General features: G+C 43.2%; 1 protein-coding gene across 2 annotated transcripts in view; it reads right to left on the bottom strand.

Annotated features, from left to right (window-relative positions):
• The window catches only part of NUDCD1 (NudC domain containing 1), a 156,060-nt gene that overhangs the window by 68,675 nt on the left and 62,852 nt on the right, over positions 1–24,533 (bottom strand). For both annotated transcript variants that reach the window (XM_059723807.1, XM_014611617.3), the window contains exons 4-6: positions 22,245–22,428; positions 11,262–11,447; positions 7,567–7,777 (exon numbers count right to left, since the gene is read on the bottom strand). In XM_059723807.1, coding sequence (XP_059579790.1) covers positions 7,567–7,777; positions 11,262–11,447; positions 22,245–22,428 — 581 coding nt within the window. The remainder of the gene's footprint in view (positions 1–7,566; positions 7,778–11,261; positions 11,448–22,244; positions 22,429–24,533) is intronic.

Here is a 24,533-nt window from a genome sequence, read left to right as displayed (position 1 = left end):
ACAAAACAAACAGGTCTAGATTGCTTAGATATCTACTTCCACTAAAGCTCTGCTGCAACCCCATTTCATTTTTTAAAGTGTTTAAATTCACAAAAAAACCCTCCAAAACCTATTCCTTAGCTAGAAAAGCCACATGAAGTAACTCTTGACATTTAGGGTCCAGACCAAATGTGTGAAACTCAGACAGAGCCCAGATCTGGAACCAGACTCCTCCACAGACTTTTCCCAGGCCAGACCCCCAAGGCTACAAGCAACTGCAGTGGGTCTGTATTCAGCAGCAGCATGGGTAGGGTTACCGTATTTCCAGTATCAAAAAAGAAGACACCTGTGGGAGGGAGGGAGAGGAGAGGGGGGAAGGGGCATATGATTGTGGAGGGAGTGGGGCAGTGATACGACTGTGCCATACTTCTGCCTCTCATTCTTAAGTCATAACCCACCCCCAGCCCTGCTGGTGCCCCTTACTCCCAAACCACAGCCCCCTGGCCCCTTCCCAGCTCTGCTAGTGCCTTGCAGCCCCCTGCTCCCCACAGCTTTGCCACTGTCCTTCACTCCCAACCTACAGCCCCTGCCCCCCAGCCCTGCTGGTGCCCCTCACTCCCAGCCTGAAGCCCCCCTGCCTACCCCAGCCCTGCCAGTGCCCCTCACTCCTGATCCATAGTCCCCCTGCCCCTCCCAGCCCTGCTGCCCCACCTGCCACAAACACACATACCCTCTGCCTCACCTGTGAGCAGCTGCTGGGGCCTGCATGGAAAACATGTGATTCCCCAACAACCAATCACCATCCCCTGTTGCTCCCAGCCCCAAGCAGCCAAGCCTTAAGTGCCAGGGGAAAGCGGAGGCAGAGCAAAAACCCAGACATTTACTTGCATTTTAAAAACCTGCCCAGATGGAGGGCAGGGGGCCAAAAAAAAGATGACATGTCTGGGAAAACCTGGACATATGGTAACCCTAGGTCCAGGGGGTCTGCATTTGGGCAGCAGCCTGGGGCTGGAGCCTACCAGCAATGTGGGGCCAAGTTTGGTGGGCAGCAGGAGTCTAGGGATCTGCCATTGAATGCCCATCAGGGTCCAGGGACCTCAAATACTGCCTTCTATCCCATTGCCCTCCTCTGCTGCTCCATTATTATTATTTTAATTTTAGTTTTTTTTACAATCTGAGGTTTATGTTGTCAAATAGCAATCCATGCCCCACAGCTTGCAGCAGCCCATCAGCTTACTGGGAGGAGAGATGGAACGGTTCTGTGGGACATAGCTGATACCCCTTGTCTAGACAACAATATCATTATTATGCTTATGAAATTATATTAATAAAAGCTGTTAAGATGCAACTGTAACCTCTGCACGCTCCTATTGAGATACAAGCGTAGCAAAACCATTGTAATTTTAATACTGCTTCATTCAGGCTCCAAAACAAGGACAGCTTTGCCACATTTACATTGCTACAGAAGCATGGGAGAGAATAGTTACATTGTAACATTTATCTATATCTTAAAGGAGTGGAGTGTCCACTTGCTTAGTGGTAAAAGCATTTACTCAAGAAACGGAGCTGGGTTTTATGTATACCTCACTTTTGAGGGCATTTGCACTGGTATCTTCATTGTCAGAGGAAAAGTGCTCTAATAACTCAGGTTATGGACTAGGTAGAGCTATGGGCATTCCCCAATCTCTCCTATTGAATCTGGGCCATTAGATTTAAAGAAAAGCAAGATTATAGGGCAGTAGGAGACCATACAAGAATGAGCCTGACCCCAAAGTCCAGTGCAGAGAGTATTGTACTGGAAAGAAAGGAGGGAATTCTGGTTTCTGGTCCCTGCTTCCAAAACAGTTTTGTATTAAATAGACACTGGAAAATTGCAGAAAAGTCACATGGAACTGAATCCTCCTGGCCCCCTGCTAATATACTAAATGAAGTAGGCATAAAACTCAGGTCTTCAACTTCCTGGCTTCCTGGACAAGTCCTTAACCTCTAGGCTCTTGGGAAAAATATGGGTGCCACTTCTATCCCATGGCTCTCTTCTGCTCCCTCCCTGGTATTTTTTTTTGTGGTGGAGGGGGGTTTTTACATCCTGAGGTCAATGCTATCAGACATCTCCCCTGAAGAGATGGATCCTGGCACAAACATCATGGGAAGGGTAACAGTATCTCCCTGGGTGCAATAGAATTGCAATCTTGAGTCATACAGATCTGCCCATTGCCAGAATGGTAGAAGGGTCTCTGTAGGGTAGAACAAGAACAGGATCAGCCCCTGTAGTAGTCCATTGTCAAAGTAGGAACACTCTCTAGCTCCCTGGATATAACAGGACCATTTCTGAGGTGAGATCATACTTCGTGAGCTACTGATGGCAGACAACAATATCATGGAAGTGAAATATAATCTAGGACAATTCTTTCTTCTTAATTATACTACATTTCGAAATTCCATGCAGCTATTACTCTGACTACTTAACTGAGCAGTCTGCATCAGTAATTAGTAGCCAATTATTTTACCTTCAAAAATTAAAAGCAGTTGGTATTCTGGCAGCTTGACTGCTCTCTTCTCTTAGTTAGGGACTGTTGCTCTCACATGGCATATCAAAGATAACACAGAAAAAAAACTCCTCTGTGAAACAACTCCTTAGCTTGAGGAAGGGTTTTTTAACCCAAAAGCTTGTTTAAAAATTGTTTTCCAACTATTTAAGTTGAACTAATAAAAGATATCAGATTCACCCAAAGAACCTCGTCTGCCTATATCCTTAGACCAACATGGCTACAACCTACACCTCTGTGAAACACACTTGAGTAACAAGACTTGCAGAATTAAAACACAATATTTCACTTATTTGCTTGCATGGCTCCCTGCCGCTGCACAGACCCCTGGGAAAAGCATGGAGGGGCACATGCCCCCCAGATTTGTGCGCAGGGTGGAGGCAGGCTGCCCGTTGTGGGCTCAGGGTTCTGTGTCCTGCTGGTTTTGACCTGGGAGCCGCATGTTGGCCATGTCACGTGTCTCATGTCCGCCTGATGGAGTTGCACGGCTCCCGGAACAAAGGCAGCAGGGCGCAGAGCTGCAGCTCATAGCAAGCAGCCTGTTTCCACCCTGAGCACAAATCCAGGGGTGCGTGCAGGGGCAGGGAGTTGCGCAGCCCCACTGCACATCTGAACGAGCTGCTTGCGGCTGCAGCACAACCCACAAATCAACCTGTCTGTCTGTCCCTCAATCCCAAGCCACTACCGCTCCAGTCCTGCTGCTACCCCTCACTCTTGACCCACAATACCCCACATACTGCCAGGGTGTGCAGGAACCCCCCTACTCTGGGCTCCAACCCCTCTCCCCACACCTTTACAAACAACCCCCCCACCACACACACACTTCAAAATAGCATCTCATGATTTACATTGCAATTCTCTTGATTTTTAAGTGTTTGTCTTATGATTTTTGACAGAGTAGGGTGGCAATACTGTTTCTTACATATGGTAAACTGATCTTTATGATCCTTTCTTTTCCCATTTGCAAAATGTGGACAGTTATGGGCATCTGCTTTACAGGAATATTTTCAGTCTTAAATACCAGAAGCTATTTTTCTCTTACCACACATTTATTTAAAGAGAAATCTTCCATTTCATTTATTTAAAAAAAAAAAAAAAAAAAGGTCTCTGTAGCTGCACTGACTGGGTTCTATTATTCTTTCTGCTATATTTCTTGTGGTTGGTCATCCTCTTACTACCTCCCTCTTCCAGTGGAAAAAGGACTGAGTCCCTTCTAGTGATCCCCATAAGGTATTTTAGGATATTACATTTATCAAATATTTTCACCTCATGGGTATTTCTGCTTATACCTTAGATTTTCTCCAGTGGGAACAGAGAATTATATGTTTAGATAAAGGACAGCTCACATTATTTTAATGAAACACTGCAACTTTACAATGCATTCATTTTTTGCTCATAATAGTTTTAATTAAAATTTGGTTTTCCTTAAAAATGCAGATGGCTGAAATATTAGATTACAGTTCATTCTCAAAACTTAAGACCCAGTTGTTCTCCAATCAGTCATGGCTTTTAATATCAATATGAGTAGTTAATATCTGTAGACCAAAGAGACTTGAGACTGCATGTATTACTATTGGGATGGAAAAAAGCACCATTTATAAAAATCTTTCATTATATGATTCCATGACCTGGATTCAGACAGAATATAACTGGTGATAAACTATACATTTTCAAACTATACCCAATTAATTTATTAGAAGAGCAGATGGGGAGGTGGGGCACAGGAGGCGTTCTAATAGGAAAAGCAATCTATAGAAGAATGTCAAATACAGTAGAAAGTTTAGGTCTGCTCAAGCTGCTTTTTACTCTTCTGTTTCCCCCCCCCCTCACAAGCCTAACCTACAACATATACTTTACATTAGGGGTTGGCAAACCCTGGCAGCTGAGCCCACTTTCCTCAGCATGCGTTGGGGCCAGGGCCAAGGCCGGGAGGCAGCAGCTGTTTGCAGCCTCCGGGCTGCAGCTGACCCCATCTCTGGGTAGCTGCTGCCAGCCAGAAGCCCAGGCTGTTCCCAGAAGGTGGCTGGGAGGCTACAAGCAGCTTGGGCACCATAGCTGGGAGCAGCTACCCCAGAACCTGGATTGGCTGCAGCTGGGAGGCTACAAACAGCTGCTGCCTCCCTGCCCCAGCAGGTGCAGTGCCGGGACCTGTTGCCTTCCTGGAGCCCAGGACCAGGAGGCAGCAGCTGTTTGCAGCCGGCCCAGGTTCTGGGTAGCTGCTGATAGCCACAGAGCCCGGGCTGCTCCCAAGAGCCGGCTGGGAGGACAGAGGCCCCAAGAGAGGTCAGCAGGGCCGGGAGTACAGCGTGTGACCCAGAGCGGCAGCTTGCAGAGGGGCTGCACAGGGAAGCTGCTTGCAGCTGCAAGCTCCGGGATGCCCTGGTCACATTTTGCCCGTGTGTATGGGAGCAGCATGGGCAGAAGCGCAGGGTTGTCCATCTTGCTGCTGCCCCTGCCCGCAGGGGAAGTGTAACCAGGGCAGTGGGGAACTCAGAGCTGCAGGCAGCTTTCTGTGCTCCCCCGCTGTGCCCTGCCCCACCGGGTCTCATATGCTGCTCTGCAGAAGCAGCAGTGAGGGCAGCATGGTGGGGAGCATCACCGGTATCCGCTACCTCCCCGGAGCCCAGGGCTGGAGCGGCAGCAGCTGTTTGCAGCCTCCTGGCTGCAGCCAGCCCAGGTTCTGGGTAGCTGCTGATAGCTACAGAGCTCAGGCTGGGGGGCAGGGGCAAGGGGCACAAGCAGGGCATCCTGCCATGTACCCCCTGCCCTCATTTTGTTTTTTTGCCATGCCGGCACTCCAGCACCTTCCAAGGTAAGCATTGTGGGGTTTTTTGGCATTCTGGCCAAAAGATGTTGACTACTCCTGCTTTAAGTCTTATTACAAGCATCAAACTAGCACCGCTAGTTGTACAACTTCTCAGTTTGGTCCAGGAAATCCAGAGTAAGCTATAGGAGAAGTTGAAGATTGAGGGCTGGGGGAGAGTACTGGGGGATGATGCCCTGCTTTGTTTTTCTAAATAGGCGATTTCCTTCCACTCCCTTTTCATAAGAGATGCAAACCAAACAGCCACACACTGTTTATTTTGAAAAGAAGTGCTGAACATGCCTAATTAAAATGTTAATTTTTCATTCTGTGGTTCACTATTACAAACATTGCCTCTAGATTAAAATAACAAAACAGAAATGTAATCCTATTACAGGCGTAATGAAAAACATTAGTCGTGCCTCATTCCTATTAAAAATCGGAGCTATTTGTATTAGAATCCAGCTGCCATCCTACACTGCTGCTGTGCATTAACACAATCACAGAGACCATAACACTACAATAAATGTTACCTTTTTGTTTGACTAACCTTGTTAAGATTCTCTACCTATTGTGCCTGGCTATTATGAAGGAAGACTGGGTTGGTTACATCTATGGATATTATGTAAAGAATATTCTCTTAATATGAACTAAAATTATCCACTTTATTCCAGCGGGTAATTTTAAGATAGAGGCAATTTCACAATACTAACCTCATTAATAAAACAATGGAGTCCTAACATGCAATTCAAACAAAGAGTCCTAATATGGTTCCACTTGACAACAAGGAGAAGAAAACGCTTCATGCCCTTATCCCTCACAAGTATAATAAGCAAGGTAAATTAATGGAAGCAAGTCCTGTTCACAAACCATGAGCAAAGGATCACTTGAAAAATCTTTTCCTAGATCTGCATTTTCTTTTGGCCTCAAGCAAAGCTCTTTGCTTTTTTAATATATACAGCCTTGCACAAGAGTTTTTTAAAAGTACAGTTTAAAATACAGCTCTCACATTTTTCAAAACTGGTCTTGAAAGAAAATGGACCTTTTTTTTGGTCCACACAGAAAATTATTTAATCTATAGCTAGAATCTACACCTTCACACAAACGCATTCATATTGGACACCATTTATTCAATTATTTAGTGAATTAACTGAATGAAACTAGTATCATCTTTTAAGACAGCAAAATGTATTTTAAAAATATATAGAGGTTGCTTATTGATGAAAAATGAAGCCCCAGAGAAGTCTATTCTGATTTCACTTAGAGTGATTTGATACTTCTGTGGAGTTGCACTATTTACCCCAGCTTAACTGAAAGAAAAATTAAGTCACTGTAGCTTTTAGAAGACACTGCAGATCTGAACCCATTCAGTTCTTAAGCTATCTATTTTGCCAGTTGAATAAAATGTAAGAAGTGAATGGTACTAGTTGTTTAGTATTCCATTGATCTGCTTATTATTACTTAGTGAAAAAAAATTAAGACTGAATTTAAGATTGCTTCTGCAAATTCTTTGACATAGGCCATGGACAAGTGTTACATTTAGCTGGGTCCTTTTCTTGGAAAAAAAGCACTAGCATACAGGTGTTCAAGGTGTTTTTCATGGAACAAAAAGCCATCTGTTCTATGAAAAAAAATCTTAGCTTTTAACCAACAATTTCTCAGGAAACAATTTTCTAGCACCACATGTAATGCCTCTATGCCCCTCTCAGTCCCCAGGATATCACAGTCCTCTGCTCTCCCTCCCTGTTTGAAGGTTGGAGGGGAGGAGGGTAGGTGCTGGCTCACGGATGGTCTCTAGTGGCAAGCTATGAGGAAGCCTGGTTGGGATCCTGCTACTGCCATGCTTGAACACCCACTAGGAGCAAGGAGAGCAGTGCTCCTTTACCCTAGCCACTCCTGCAGGGCTGTCCTTAGCTCTAATTTTTGGCTTTTTATTTTTAACTCTTATTTTGAAAAACTCCTGCTGCTGCAAAGCACTTGCTGGCTACACAGCTTTGAGGATGAATAAAAGTCTTCAACTTGGTTTTCATGCTCTTTTTGAACCAGTTAAAGGAGTTGTGGTATGAACGACAAAGCTGCTGAACCTAATGACTCAGTGTCAAGGTAGTGGAGCCTCAGAACTCCCCACTGCAAAAAATGGAAGCCTACTGCTAAGGGGGTACACTCCCCCAGGGACCATAGAAGAGAGGTGAATTTTGTTTATTAAATAGGAAAAATAAAAACAATTTAATACAATACCTCTTGTTCTCTCTAATTATCCATGTACAGCTTTCATGGTCAACAGATGAATGGAGCATTCCTTCTAACAGAGGCAGCTGCTGACTTTTCAATACTATGCTGATATGAGCAGGAGAAAACTGTACAGTTACATCATCCTTAGTGATGTCTTCTGGAAGCTGAACTGTTACTGTTAAATCATCTTCTGTCTGTTGCCAGTAATAAAGAGGGTCTGACAAATGGAAACATAAATAGAAACACAGAATCAGTTAAAAAAATTAAATAGTAGTGTACACTTACCTGGAATAAAACTGGAGAAATTAAAGGAGTTGTGCTTTTTTTCTCGGAAAGAGCGCAACTCAATTGTATTCTGAAAAATGCATAGAAGAGAGATTCTGATAGCTTATTACAGAATGAAGAAACACTAGTAGCTAGTTCACTGGCTACCTGGCAGCAGATGGTTGCCATCTCTAGCAGGGGCAGGTGCATTAGCATTGTTCAAACGAAAATCTCTTCAATCTTGTTCTTCTATCAAGTTTACTGGAGTTTTATGCCACAAACCAAAATATGGTACAATCTTCTGGACATTTATGGTACAATCTCTGTCCATGACCATCAGTCAGCCTGTACCTAAATTATGAGATGAAGCCATGATCTTTGGGCCTCTTCACAGATGAGTCATGTTGTGCCATGAGCATTAACAGGTACTGTGACGACAGAGTCAGCAGGACCACATACCAGAACTCTCTAGGGCAGGGGTTCTCAACCTTTTTAGACTTGAAGCATCCCATATGGAGACTCAAATAACCCCTGGGACAATGCCAGCTCTTAGTTTTCCCTTGCTTTTTTGACTACTGAAAAGTGACAGAGCAATTTTCCTGTTGCAAAGAATTCAATTGACCGCAACAGGTCAAAATGTCTTTGGCACTACAGATCCCTATTTTAAATCTCTGAGTTTAGTTTGTGAATCATGCGCACCCAACAGTGATAACACTGCATGCCATCCTGTAATGCCATTGAAATTACCTCAAGGCACCCCAGGGTGCTGCAGCACCCTGGTTTGAGAATCCCTGTTCTCAGGCAAGTTAGAGGTCTCAGAATTATACAGGCTATATCCCATCTGGACTTTCTCAGGAATGAGTGGATTTGTTTAAACAAGTGCTGATGTTCAGAGGATGGAGAAGGTCTTTTAAAAGGGTACCCTAGGCTGATTCCTTCGGTGAGGCAGAATAACTGGCAGGCTTGGAAGATTTTGTCTTTTACTGCTTTCTCCACGGAGCATTTGGAAGTGTAACAGGGAACCCTAACCCTGTTGACAAAGAGAGGAGGAGTGACAAGGAGAAATGGGGATCAGGACAGAGGTATAGAGAGACGAAGGCATCATCAATGGATTAGGGATACTGACCCTTTAAGAGGATTCAGAGGCCAGCACAGGTAAAGTTTGTTAATTGGGAAATTAGTTACATCTGCCACAGACCCTGAAGAGACTCCCCAGCCAATGATCAGGTGTTTCTTGAGAGACAGCTGCATCTTCCATGGCAAAAATGGCAGTTAAAGGTAGCACTGAAAGCTGCAATGCCAGAGGTGCCATGAACCTGGGAGGGACTGCTGAGAGCACTGACTCAGCCCTGCCAGGAAACCGACTGTGGGGCAGTGAGGGAGAAGCTATTAAAGTGACAGCGTTGCTGGACTGCAGTTTTGTTTTGACTGGCTACTTGGTATCTGGAGCAGAAAACAGGTGGGAAGCTGGGTGCAAGAGACAGAGGCCTTTGGTGTTCAAGTTATCTCATAAGAGTGGGGACTCGAGGGCTGGGCCCAGAGGGGTGGAGTCTGGACTCGGAAAGAGGACTAATAACCTGTTCCTTCAAACAAGGCATCAAAACACAGGAAAGAGTAACCTCATGTCAGCACGTTTTTTTGAACCCAAGAACTCACCATCACGTTATGGCACGCGTGAGTTCAGTGAAGTGGAGAAACAAGAAAGTAACTCTTGCCATATCCCCAGGAGCCCTGATCTTGGGAGGCAGAGAAGGGAAGCAGTTACAGGAGGTATGTAGCATAAAGAGACTCAGCTCCTTCATAGCATGGGGGCTTCAGTGTACTTTCTGTACCACCCTCAATGACTGGACTTCCTTTAGTACTCCCAAAGCCTGCAACTAGGACACCATGTGTAGGACAATATAACTTGAATAACTGATACAACAACAGGCACACAGGCTGATTTTTAAGGAAGACATATACAGTAAAAACTCTGTTATCCAGCATCCCCCAGGAATGGGGGATTCTAGTTAATCAATTATTCTGGTTAATCAAATGTGCACCGTCTGGTGCACTCCCCGGCATCAGTGTGCTGGGGGACAGGGAAGGGGGCCCTGCGCAGGCTGCTTTGCCCTGAGCCGTGGGCCAAAGAAATGGCACAGACAAACTCTGCTCGCAGTGGCAAAACCCGGAAGTGGTACTTCTGGTTTTGTTTTTGCCACGTCCCTCGGATGCCAGTTAATAATGCTGTCCGGCTAATAAAGTGCCGGTTAACACAGCTTTTGCTGTATTTAACAAAATAGCCCCTCTGTTGCTATGGACTTGCACTCCCCCCTGTAAGATGAACTATGAAATTCGGTTTCAAGTCAGAAAGTCACACATGTGAATCAGCAAGCTAGCAGAGGAACAGAGCTTTCACTGAGAGAGAGATGTCTCCTGATGGGTTTTTCAGTGGATGGATGGCAGCAATGATAAAAGAACCTTGTGTTGGATGATTGTATAGACCTTTGGCACCCAAGGAAGGGGTTTTGGTAGCATGCATACCTTCTTTATCATGGAGACAACCAAAGCTATGATCTGCAAAGAGACGCTTCCAGTAAGACAAAATTGTTGACACCTATCTATTGCAGGCCAAGGAGTTCTGCCAATTCCAAAGTATGTTCTGTACAAAAAAGAGATGCTTCAGGAAGGTCCAGAAGTCAACTGGCTGGGTTGAAATAGCTAGGGCAATACAACTCGGAATGAGACAGCACATGCTTAAGATAAACTAAAATATTTAGACCTCTTTGGGAAAAAAAAAAAAAAAAAAGAGGGATTTGTTAGTTGTATTGCACCAGCTTGCATAGTTGGGAGACAAAGGATATGAGCTTTCAGGCCTCATTTATCAAGTTTCTGTTGGCTCAAGAGAATTTCTCACTAAATCTTCGCTCATCTACTTTGACCATCATGCTCATCTAACCACCATGAATATTCATGCTAGTTTTTCTCGGTAGTACGCATTTAAGTCAGCAAATGATTGTCTTAATACATGCATGCAAACTTATTAAATTCACAAGCCTTTTACCTATTATTTTAACATAAAAGCATTGGCAATGCATAGGGGATGCACATGCACCCCAAGTGTGGCGGTGCATGCTCTGCAAGAAGGCGCTGCCAACACTGCCAGTGGCGCCTGTGGGTGGTCACCACTCCCCCCCACAAATGGCGTCCACAGGTCATCCACAATCACTGCTGGCCGCTGCTGACACTGCTGGCAGCATCTGTGGGCCACACCCCCACCCCGTGCCACCCACAGCACCGTGGCTTCCTGCGGGAGCTCCCCACTTGCTGCTGCCAACAGCGCCCCATGTGGGAGCTCCCTGTGTCTCCCCAGCCTCTGGGGGAATGCGGTGTTCATGCAAAAGTTAGTTTTTTTTAGTTATAGAGTTCTGAAAAAACATCACTAGAACAAATGTTACCTTTCTTTTTATCTCCTATTTTCCCATCTTCGTTTTCTTCAGGTTGGCTCTCCTCATCCTGAAGAAATTTGAAGGGTTTGTAGGAAACAATCATCAGACCATCTCCATTTGGCTCTATTGCTGCATAATGAGGGACTGACTTTCCCTGGAGAACCCTACATTTGAAGGCTTCATATCTCTGATCACCTGTGTACAAAAAAGAAAAAACCCAAGAAAACAAGGGTTTTTTAAGTTGGCGTGTACGTGCACGTGTGTGCATGCGCATTTGTGCAAAAAAGCACATGTAATCATGTCACCCAATTCACCATATTCCAGCCTGGAAACACAAAATTTGTCTCAGTCCTCCATGTCAAATATCCTGTATGTACATCCGACTCAGTTTTGATCTACTGCTCTTGCTAGGATTCAATTAACTCCTACAGGTGGACATATCAATGCCAGGAGCTACCTCATATTAGCTCCTGGCATTGATCGTTGTTGGAAATGGACTAATACTCTACTAGATGAACCATCGATTTCATGTAGCATTGTAATTATTTATTGTTTGTGTTTTAACAGTGTCCCAAGGCCCCAAAAAGGAATTACTGCTAGACTGTTATACTACAAGATCAGAACAAATGAAGATTGTTCTTGGCCTACAGAACAGTCTTAATATAAAATGGAGACAAGATCTGCAAAGATACCAATGGAATGAGAACAATGCAACAGTAACAGTATATCACACTTGCTATAGTAAGCAGCCATTCCTTTACCTTCACATTTTTAGTAATGCACTATAAAGTACATGTTGTTTTTTTCCATTACCACTTGGAAACTGGCTTTACCATTACTGAAAAATGGTTTGATTTTTTTTTTTATTTATTTTTTTTTTAGAAATCGATCTGTTTTCCTGCTTTTGCCAAATTTCAGTAAATTGTAATCTATATCAAGTCAGTTTTCCTTTCCAAGAAATATACAGTGAAACAATTCTCAGTAACAAAATTAAAATATTACCTTTCATAGGTTCCAAATTTATAGTTACTTCTGGCTAACATTAACTGCTGCATTTACTTGTGGTGTTTGAGGGAAGAACTTTGTCTTCTACTCAAGTGAAAAAGCCCCTTGTCTTGCATTCACATACAAGGAAAACACATTAAATACATTGCCTTCATTAAACTGTTGCTAAAAGCAGCATGTGCTAAATAATGGAAACCAACTATGAAGTTGATTAAATGCAGCCAACACTGAGCATGACTATAAACTACATGGCCCATATTGAGCAAACATGTTAGTGCAACATCTGAATAAGACATGTAGTAAAGCACACCGAGTCCAGTCCCCCACAGCACCAACTCTTTTTCAAGTCATAGTGAACCATTGCACTGCATACATTTTAACTTTCTGTTCACTCCCACAGCTGAGCTGTTCCTTTCTTTCCCATTTCAAATGATTTGTGTTCACCAGCCTTAAATCTCTTGGAAACATTACCAAATGGGGCCCCAAACAGTTCACCCAGAATCCCTCTGTTGCCCCCTCTCTCTGCTTGTCACATGATTAGTGTGGCCCCATCTTCCATGAGGTGAAGATGACCAGGCTGTCCTATGCCTTATCTGCATATAAATTTTTGGAGGATCCCAAGACTCATGCCAATAAAACTCAGTTCTGGTCAGCTAATTAGCACATGGACCTTTTATGGAGGTATCTGGAATATACATGGATGCTGAGTTGTAGGGTCACCATGGTTTGAAATACCGTCAACTCTGCTGGGGCCCAGCCCAATGAACTATATGGTAAATCATGGGCCTTTTGGCTTTGGATTAAGATCATGCATAGTTTTTACTCTTTTTAAGTAGGTATAAAAGCATAACTAACGTGTGGGTAGGAAAGGGGAGGCACAGGGGGCATGTGCCCCTCCCCCCCCCCAGATTTTTGCAGGGCACAGGGCTGCAGCCAGGGTCTGGCAGCAGCAGGGGTGGAGGTGGTGGTGGCAGTAGTTCAGAGTTGTTCCCTCCCGCTCTAGGGAAAGCAGTGTCTGACAGTAAGAGGGGAGATGAGGGCAAAGGGGCCACCTGAACCCCAGATTTATTTTTCCTGTTATATCAGTGGGAGGAGGACAAACTCAAGACAAGCCTCAAATAATTAGATTCTATACATGGAAAATTATATCAAATGTTTTAAGTTTTCTAATATATAGGGTCTAATTATTGGGGGTAGGGGGTGGCTTTCTGTTCTCAGCCTGATTAGCTGCTTTGCTTTCTGCTTCCTGCTTTCCTGCTGTTGTGCTGCCTATCCCATCCCTGATCTGCTGCATGTCACACACACAGGCTACCTGTGCCACTTGTGGCAGCCATGCTGCAGGATGGCCACCCCAATACACAGTACAGTATGGTATTTCAGCAGCCACTGAATTTTAAGACTTCTCAATATAAAAGGGGCAGCATAACAAATTCTCTAAATCTAGAAAAAAATTATTATCCTCCTATGAAAACACCGGTTAGTGGATTATGATTTCTTTGATTAAATGCTGCTGTACTTCAATAAGAGTGTCATTTACTTTTTTTAATCCTCACCAGTTCCTTCTGCATTGCATCACTGCAATCTGCATAACATTACAAGAACAGATGACTCGACTTTAAAGGTAGAACAATTGATATAATCCTCGAGGAGTGGAAAAAAAGTAACAGCAAAAAAGGTACCAACAGCACCATTAGTTTGGCCATGATGCCCAAAAGAAAGTGCGTATAATATGACCAAATCAGCCTTGCTGCTGGAACTTGTTTTTGTTTCCTGAGCTCTCTCTAAAGCATGCCCTGCTGTGACTGCAATTGATTGTAACAACTGGGAAAGGAGCAAGGGGTAGAAAATTCTGGATATGCTTTGTGCTTTCTCTCCTCAGGATCTACTCTGTCACCATGTAAGAAAGGATACCAAGTTGGATGGATCTATGGTCTGACCCAGTAAATGGCAGTTTTTATATTCTAAATACTCTGAAAGAAGGGCACGGTTAAAAGTCACAACAAAACACAATTAAAGCAATACTCTGGTCCATATATAAAGGATAGAGATGCTCGTGGTTCACAAACCAGTCGGAGTAGCTTGAGGATACAGCTCAGATGAGAGATTTCAAACTTCCTAGGATATGCGGTGTTTATAAATGATACATTCCAGCTAATTACAGAAATGACACGGGATTACTACTTTCTGTCATCTAAGGAGAAATCTTAAATCAGAGCAGAAAACCTTGACCATGATTCTCAAGACAATACAGACTCTGAAATGTAGGTTTTATATCTTCCATCTTGCTCTAATTTTCTACACTTTTTCCATATGTTGGTTCTTTGGGTTTATGCAGATTGTAAATTTAGCAGAAACATCAGTTTGTAAAACTACGATCTGTTTTGTTAAACCATCAAGAGCATCTCCTCAAGGAGCAAAACAAAATATAAAATACAAACTACCAGTCTAGTACAGACATGATCTTTTTCAAGAAAAAGAAACTGTAAATAACTATGTTAAGTAATCCAGATTTTAGAATCAGGGCCACAACATACATCTATAACAACGTGAGTCTTTTTAACCTCCCACACCTTTTGCTAAAATATAAACCTACTGAAAAATACAACAGGATCTTCTCTTTTTGTAATTTCATCTAAATCTCTAAAGCCTTTAAAACTTTAAGAAATATTACTGTATATATAACTCTGTATATAAAAGAGGTTGATTTTAACATATTGCCTCTCAACAGTAGAAGCTTTCATTTCTTACATGCTTGAAGTGTCAAGCCTCTTGAGATGCATAGTTGCAAATATTATAATCTTTCCCTTACAGGGGTGTCAGGAAGTTATCATGTAAATAGTAAAATAGTTAACACGCAATAGTTTTTTCCAAAGAGCTTTGTAAAAAGGATGGTAACAGTACAGAAAAACAAACATTTATAGCAGCTTCAAGAGGCAAGGGGAGCTGTACTCAGGAATAAGCAGTAGCTGTTATACAAGCATGATACTGTAGCAATACAAATAGGCTAAATCACTTCAGCACAGACCCTGAATGCAGCATGAAGTTGGGGAGATTTTGCTACACTAGTTTATTACAAGAGTGTGGAGAGGCAACATTTACAACAGCAGCTCCCCATGTTGAACCCTCCATAAATGTATGTTCATACCCCAACTGAATAGACCACTGGTCAGAATTTTGTCTGCTTCATTATTAATGGAAAAAAATGAAATTCAAAGTAGTTAATTGTGATCATTTTCCTTCTTTGTAATCCTAGTTTCCCCTAAGTCATGGCACATGATTAAAGAGTGGAAGGCAAATCCATATACTGGCTTCAAGAAAAACCATCATCATTTTTCTCCCCAAGATATGTTAGTAATAAGTAATAATGTAAAATTATCTGATAGTCAGTAACCTGAAACACCCCTTTCTATTTATTCTGCAGCCTGATCCAATAAAGCATATGTACAAGAATGAAACAAAAATGTCAAATCAACATTATTGGCATTCATAAGGAATAAAAATAAGAGGAAGGAAGTGACAAATAAAAGGTATGCATGTCTACATGAAAAGAGACAAGGGTTGGGCAAGAAACACGAATGTTCTGAACAGCATAGACAGACTGACGTGTCCCAAAGGGCACACCTCACAATTAAATTACATTTTCTACTGCAAATGGTCAGCACATGGTTTAAGTGATCATAACTTTGTTAAACCTAAACCATCGCTGAAGGTGGAGTCTCTGGATTATCCTTGGAAAGTGTTCATTTCTATCAACAATCTCCCTGTGCCACAGAATTTTCTTTGTTACTGGTAATAAATACTAAGCATCATAAATGCTTGTTCATAGGGAAAAAAAAAAAATACTTAAGACTATGGATTTCTTTAATTCAACTTCACATGGAACTTTTTTCTTCTTCAAAACATGCTCATCCATCATTCTAAATGGGGATATTTAAAAAAAAAAAAGGAAGTTAATATTTTTTTATAATTAAATAATGTATTTGTTGAAGCTTTATGGACATTACTGTATAGACTGTAGTTTCAATTTTGGCTGTTCATCAGTACAGTTCAAGAAAAGGAAAGGCTTATAACAAGAATTTTCTATCAGCAGCAGCAAACTGTTATTCAGGATTGCAGCATACATCCCAAGACAATTTACAATTTACTGTGGAGATGCTATCCATATCAAACTCCATGTCAGCTGTGTTTTTTACCACTCCTAAACATATTCACTGAAGGAAACTTGCCAAGATTTCCCTTAGCAAAACAACAGGATTCTATGTAAGCACAATCTCCCTGTGCATTAAAGGTGCCAGGGTTGTCTATCAATCCTGTAAGCTTCAAATTCACAGAGGCATGCAGAAACATTTGCCAAATCAATGAAACATCCATTTAAAATCCCAAGAGTTCAGAGCCCATGCTTACTTTCTTACTCTTTTCTTTCAAGACAAAGGGAAAAAAAGGAATGAAACAAAAGAAAAACAACAACTGAGCTGTGGAATTCCACAGCTCTGAAGCAAACGAAGCAAACTGAGCATTTTGACAGATACTGGATTCACATGGACATACATAGCACAAATACAAAAGGCTGCAACTTACATGATGAATTCCTATTAACTGGCAAAACAGCTGAATGAATACTTCATCCATAAATCTGAAAATATTCTATAATTTTTGTACAGCTATTAATACTGAACATTTATCTTAATTTTATGCCATACATTAAAATAACCTTCTATTAGTGTATTATTAACTGCTGTAAACTAAGCTAAAGACATAAGGCAAGAAAACAAATACTAAGTAAGTTGTCTAAAAACTTTACAGTGCCCAACTTCAGCTCTCAGGGCTACAAGTAACTCATCTTTTTGTGGATGAAAGTTTCTAGTTCTGAAGTTAGCTTGCATCATCTCTGCATACTGCTTGCACTAGATAGACACAACCAGAGCACTAAGGCAATTTTGAACAGTTTGGTAACATGCAACCCACAGGCTAGATCCAGCCCACAGAGCAGTTGGGCAGCCAGGAGTAGTACAAGAGCCAGGCAGCTTTCAGCTGCATGCCCTGGCTCAGTTCCCTGGCTGGAAGGTGTACCAGCCCCAGAGCCAGAGAGCAGGCACTGGAAAGATGTGGCAGTAGTACGAGTGCAGTTCCCAGATGCCTGGCCCTGGTATGGACATAGGGTAAGGCCCCTGGCCTATGCTGGACTGGAGCCAGGTTGTTCCAGACTGCAGCTTGTAAGTGCTGCCAGTCACTGATTTAGAAGACAGCCAGAACCTTACCTGTAGTGCCACCATGCTAAGTTTCATAAATACGGAGTAGTACAGTGAGGCTATTCTCTGTTTTTGTGTCCACATACACTGGACAATTCAGAAGACCTACTCTTTCTCCTAATGGGCAGGGACTAGAATTTAAAATGTTCAAAGATGTTCCTTTCTTATATGCTCAATTTGTAGATTACTGGAGGTATGAATGAAGAGTTTATCCTGGGACAGCAGCAACTGTCACAGGACAAATCACAACTGTACGGAACAATAAATGCTCAGGCTATTTAATCCAGAGTAAAAAGTGGCTGCTTCAGGAGAAAAATAACCTGTGAATAACCAGGGTTAAAATCACTGCCAGGAGAGTCCTCCAGCATCTCCCAACTCCAACCACCCCCGCCCCCCACCCAGGGGGACAGTATGATGCTTGCTGGACTCTGTTTCTCCAGTAGAGAGTAACCCTCCCCCATGCCTTAACGATCTCCACATTGTGCTTTAGAGAAACACAGATTGACCATAGGTAGCCTGGGTCAGCCAGTGAGGGCTGCCCTAAACACTGCTGCCATCTGCCACCCAGCAAATAAGAGAGCCTGCAGAGCATGCTGACTTATGTGTACACAGGCCCCCTGCTCCCTGCCCAGCTGCACAGACAACATTGCATGCTCTCCACTCTTCTGGGCCTCGGTATTTGAATGTTTGTACACACCGCTCTGGCTAAGTTTCTCTACCAAGAGAGAGAATCTGGGAGATTTCTTTAAAATGTGTATGCACAGCTTAAGTGTTTACCTTTGCTTGACTCCATAACAATAAAGTTAGCTAAATATCCTCATCTCTGTTCCTGAATAAAGTGGGGTTAAAGCTGGAGTGGTTTTGCTACCTTTGTTTCACTACAGAATCAGCAGACTTTAACAATGGCATCACAACAGCTTGGACTGGAATCCTTTGATATTGATACAATTGTTATATCTGTCTCTATCTGTAGGGAGGAACATAAAAGATGAAAGTAAAACTGAAACAGCATTAACAACTGGCACTCATTTATTTTAATGCTTGTTTAGCAATGGATTGTTAATCGTGCTGCAATATGTCATACATGCCCGTGAATCGTGCTTCAAGGAAGAGCTAACATGACTGTGCTGCAGAGAGTAACTTGAGTGGGTGCACAGGTTCCCAACTTATATTTAACTCTGTGAATCTGGGCTCCATGGGAGACCAACCAGCACGATATGGAAGGCAGCAAAGAAGCTGAAGGGAGGCAACCCTCCAAATCTGCACTGACAGGAATTCCCTTATTTCATAGGTACCCTATAGCCTGCCAATGGGGAGACTACCAACAGAAATCCTTGCACAAAGCCTGGTTATTCTGAATAAAGTTAAGTTTACTAGAGGAAGTCTCTTTCAGCTTAGTCCTTGACACCATTTTCATAGATGGTTGCTAGGATGTCTTGTTGCATCCTCTACAACCATAAACATGTTTTTTAAAATGACTAATGGAGACAGCTGAGGGATTCTCAGTAATTAGTAAAGAATAAAACATAGAATGTTCCAAAGCACAGTATGGTAAAACTGCATAAACAGATTGTTTAAAACACAAATATATTATCTTAAAAGGTCAGTGCTACTTGCCAATACTGGTGTGACAGCAAGGAAGTGTGGCATTAACACTAGTGGAGTTTTTAGCATCATGCTGAAATTGCTCTTTACGAGTGGATAATTTTTTATGTGCACAAAATCCATCAACCAAAAGGAGTATTTCAGTTATAATTACACAAGATGGAGAACGAAATCTAAAACTGCATTTTTTTAAATGTTGTTCTCTGGAAAACTTATAAAACGGGAGAGAAAGATAAACAAAAGAAGCCATTATCTGGAAAGCTATCAAGAAAAATAGCTATCAATACAAAGGCCCCTAGCAGACGTTAATATAATTGCACAACTGGGATCTGAGAAATTTTATGCCTGGTCCCTACAAAATGTGTGTCTGTCTGCACATCCTGCTACATGTGTGGCACTATTTTTGAGAACAGAGATCATGTTTCTCAGTCCCCAACAACATAACTGCCGGTACAGGCCTGGGATGAGGGACCTATACTCCCTCATGCCAGTTTCCCAGGACCCAGACTTTCAAAGGATGTTGCAGAAAGTGCAGTAAGGGGGAAGCAAAAACCCTGAAGTATAATCTACTAGAACAATGCATGTTAGGGCCAATTTTCAATGAAAAAATATCAGTAGACTTAACAAGCTTTACATCTTAGCTTTAAAATAGGTCAACCAAGTTAAAATTATTTCAGCATAGAAAGGAACTACAAAAAGTCATTTTCATGCAATCACGTTACAGCCTCATCCAGAAGAAGGTCAGGTGAGAAAGGAAAGTTTGCCTAGTCCTCTACTTCAATCTGCAAACTGCCAAATCCTTTCAGACCTTCCCAAGGCCCACAACTATACTGTTGAAAGGGGGTTTAACTATAGGCTAGTACATTTTTCCTGAAGTGCCCAATTAATATTAATGGGGTTGCGCATATCAGACTCTTAAAATTTAAAAGCAATCAATTTAGCTCCAATAGGAAGCTTACTTCATAAAAGTTGATCACAAGGAACGCCACAATATCTGAACACTCTTTCTTTAACTAATCTGCAGGCCACTTACTGTATTCTAAATGGAAGTCAAGAAGGGAAAAAGTCTCCAAAATAAGAACATTTATAGACATCAAAGGTATGTTCAGTAATCTAGGGGTATATGTGATGGGGGTTTAGCCCTCAGGGTTTTATTCTATGCCCCCTAAGTTGAAACAGTGGGTTTTTAATTGAAACCTACCATTTCAAATTTTCTGTTATATTATGGCAAAAAGCCCAATCCTTTTATTTATTTATTTTTGTCAGAGCTTGAGTGGCCCCTGGTCCTTCCCTCCCTGGGGCCACCCAGGTGGGTGGCTAATGGGTCAGGTGCTGCCCCCAACTCAGAGGTAGCACCTGGCCTACTAGCGGCCTGCCTGGGTGGCCCCAGGAGGTGCTGCCGCTGGAGAAAAGGAGGCCGCTCAGGGGCTACTTGGCCCGCCAGCAGCTCACCTCCCAGCCACAGGAGAGGAGGGCCGGCTCTGCCGGAGAAAAAAAAGGATCAGACCTCTCGCCACTTCTGAAAGCAAAAGCAGCAAGGGGCCCAATCCTTCTTTTCTGCAGGGCCTGACTACCTTTCCCATGGCCAGGGGCAAGCTGACAGCTGCAACGCATCTGGATGTAGTTTAGTTTGCAATGAGGCAAACTCATTTAAAACCCCCAAAACTGGCTCATGTGTAATGTGTGACACCATTAAGCCACGCAAATTACATTTTCGTCACATGTACATCGCGAGGACTGCCATATATACAAGCATCCTAACTGCCCTAGAAGTATTATATATAGTACTAATTGCCTGTGAACAATGATGGAGGGGGAGGGGCAGGTGGGGATGGAGCCTCATGCCCCCTCCCATCCAGACCCACTCCCCACTTCCTTCCTGCTCCTTGGGGGTCCCGGCCTGCCACTGCAGCGGGGGGAGGGGAAGAGTGGGCCCCAGGCCTGATGCAGGGGAGGACTGGGCCCAAGGGTGGGGAGAAGCCAGTCTGCCACGGCGGGGGAAGGGGGAGCAGCGGGCCCAGGCCGACCCAGTGGCGGTGGGGGGACAGGAGGAGTGGGCCCAGGCCCAAGGGGGTGGAAGAGGCCTGCACCTCCCTTCCTTCCACCGCTGCTGGATCAGGCTGAGCCAGGCCAAGCCGGGCCCGCTGCTCCGCCCTGCCCCCCACCACGGCGGGCCAGCCCCAGGCTCGCTTTTCCTCCCCCACTCCTGCATCGGGCCAAGGCCCACTTCTTCCCTCCCCCCACTGCCACCGCATTGGCCCGCATCAGCCCTGTAGGAGGTGACGACAGACGGGGGAAGGGGCGGGCCTTCCCGCTCCGTCCCCAGCATCATGGCGCTGTGTCACCACCTCCTGTCCAAATGCTTATTCGCACTCTGATGGGCTGTTTCAGTCAGTCAGAGCGCGAATAAAGCATTATAGACAGACAGATAGACAGACAGACAAAGGCTTTTAGAACATTAGAATATTGTGGCAACTGATCTTAACAAACAGAAATGGAGTAGCTGATAAAAAAAAAAAAAGAAAGAAAAATCAGTATTTTTGACACCCCAGAAGCTAAAGGAGCTCAGAAAGCCTCACAGTGGTTTCTGGCCTTATTTAGGTTGAAGGAGACAAAGGCAGAGAAGAAAGACAGAGACAAAAGAAAACAGAGCAATACAAAGAAAAAAATACAAAAGGTAAAAATTAGCAGCTATAGACTCTAGTGATGAGCTGGGAACAATCAAATTCCTAAAACACTGAAGAATGTGCTCCCTGTGGAGGTAAAGAAAACAAAGAAATCTGTACAGCAAATAAGTCTACACGTCACTTATGTAATTTAAAATTCATTATTGCACAAACTTTAACTTCCTAGATAGTTATAGAAGTTATCTAGGAAAAATAAAAAGGTTAATTATTTTTCAGTAAAACCAACTATTCAGGCAAACAAGACCTTAAAAACAAGCTGGCTAGACAGCATGTGCAGGAGCCACAGAGGAATTCATATCAAAGTCTTCAAATCAAAGAGGACAAACATTTGAAGTTTTTCAAAACTATTAAAGTAACTAGTGTTGTGAAATAAGTTGTGATAAGGATTTGTTCAGGCTTTTTACATCATCTCCCTGTATAATACAGTACCAAGATAAAATACTTACCAACTTTATTTTTCTCTGTGACTGTAACCCACTCCAAGGAAACATGGAAGCCACTTCCTTCTGTATCCAGTTCATCTTTTTCTACTCTAAGCAGAAGCACATCTATTGAATGCACATCAGATTTTACAAAGGAAACACTATGGACTATTATGAAAGGACATCCAAGCTCTTCATTGAACATGATCTATAAAAGAGAAGGGGGAAAAAAGATTTCACGTTAGCAATTTTGCAGCCCACCATAAAAAGGAATGCAAGAGATGATTGGAGGAGACTTGTTTGAACCAACTGATACCTTTCACCCTTTGGCTGGCTCCTTCTACTTACCATTCTGACTTTTGTTTTGATAATTATTTGCATTATAACGGAAGCAAAATTGTCTCCCCTCTGCAGAGTGTCAAGTATACATTTTAGTTTTTCTGGGGCTTGGGCAAACTGAAGGTTGGTCACCGGAAAATAAACTGGACTATTTACTGTCTAGCCTTCCCTTTCAGCATGAAACTGTCTGTCTCCTTAGTTCCAGGCATCCCAAAATGACCTGGACTCTGCCTTTTAAGCTCCTGTTTCAGAACCTAACATCTGACTGTGTGTTGTTGATTAAACCCTCAGCCTCCAATTTTCCAAATGGGCTAGGCAGGGCTACAGGAGTGCAGAAGGTCCACAATGAGCAGAGCATAAATTCTGCAAGCATTACAGATGACATGTCAGCAGAGCGTCTGAAATAATTAACATACCCAGCCAGGCAAATGGGTAAAAAAAAAAAAAAAAACTTAAACCAACAGGAAACCACTTGTTAGAAGACTTAGTTTTAAATGTCAGACTATTGGTGAACAACCAGAACTGCATATGAAGTACGTACATGTGCATCATGCTGTAACCTAAATTATACTGATGATAATTAGTGAATCATATAACCTTCTGCAGTTCATATACTTCTAGACACTAACTGGATTCATATGCTAAGCTTTCTTAACCAAACTGTTAGGAAACTTGTGACCATGAGTTAAGGAAAGGACAACAAGTAAGTAATGAGGAAACATCTCAGGCCAATGAGGAAAAGTGTTAAGAAGTGCTCTGTTAATTTTCACCAGGATATATTTTAGCTTACTGACAACTTCCAGGATTACTGAAGAACTGGTTTAAGGTGGTTTCTGAGGTCCTAGACAGACAAACTGAAACTAACCAATCACAAGTTGTCTGTTAGTGTTAAATGCCCCTATATATGAACCAAACAGAGAGAAGTTAGGACAGGGGTAGCCCTAGAAAGGACCTTTTGCCCATGTGACTATTTTTATGCATCTGTGGCAGAATGCCACCTCTGTCTCTCCTCAAAAACTCTGCTATGTGATAAGTTGGTTAACATGGTCCCTGCAGAAGGCAGACATCCCATCTCTTTAGGTAACCCTGAGTTGGATATATTCCTGAGGGAGAGGGGAAACCTGCTCCCTCTACTTACCTGACTGGCATCACATACCTGGGCTCCCTATTGTTCTAAGCAATGCCAGTCTACCTGGCAACCAGTGATGCATTTCAAATTGGTTGGCTGGTAGCTAACAAGTGCTGGCCTCCATTGAACGAGGTCATAAGGTCTATACAAGTTAAGGACTGTCCAGGAGGAGGGGAGGTAGCCATGATGGAAACTTAGAGAGAAGCTGGACCACCTGAAACTTGCTCTCTCTTGAAACTCATGAACAAGGAACTGCCTGCCTCCAGAGGGAATCTCTACCCGCCTCTGGATGATACTTGTGAGTAAGCTACCTGAGATCTAACTAGATATATAGCTTTCAGTAACTCAGATGCGCAATCAAAGGCTACACAGCCATCCTGTTTGCTCTATGGGATTTCTTCGATATTGTTCTACCCCAGGAGTGGGCAATTATTTTGGGTGGAGGGCCACTTACAGAGTTTTGGCAAGCCATCGAGGGCTGCATGACAGGCAGCCAGGGACAGATAAATATTTTCTTAATTTTGGGGAGGGAGGGCCTGCAGGCCAGAAAGAATGGCCTGGTGGGCTGCATCCGGTCCCCGGGCCACATTTTACCCACCCCTGCTCTACCCTGTTCCAAACCTACTCCTTGTAATCAATAAAGTTCTTCTTTGTACCTAGCAAGGGAGACTTCTTGGGAGTGGGTCTAGATTATGCCCTGGGGTCCCCTTGGTTCCACTAAGGGAGACCACTAATTTATGCTTCAGACTGAGGAAGCACCCCAAGTTGTTGGAGTGGGTCAAGTACCCTCAAGGACTACTAGGCCTGTGTTTCCCAGGGGGCAAAGGGCCAGAATCAGGCTAGAC

This window comes from Alligator mississippiensis, chromosome 3 (assembly GCF_030867095.1).
Source record: "Alligator mississippiensis isolate rAllMis1 chromosome 3, rAllMis1, whole genome shotgun sequence".
Classification (NCBI taxonomy): domain Eukaryota; kingdom Metazoa; phylum Chordata; order Crocodylia; family Alligatoridae; genus Alligator; species Alligator mississippiensis.
Note: the sequence above shows the minus strand (reverse complement) of the source record. Positions and strands in the feature narration are given on the sequence as shown.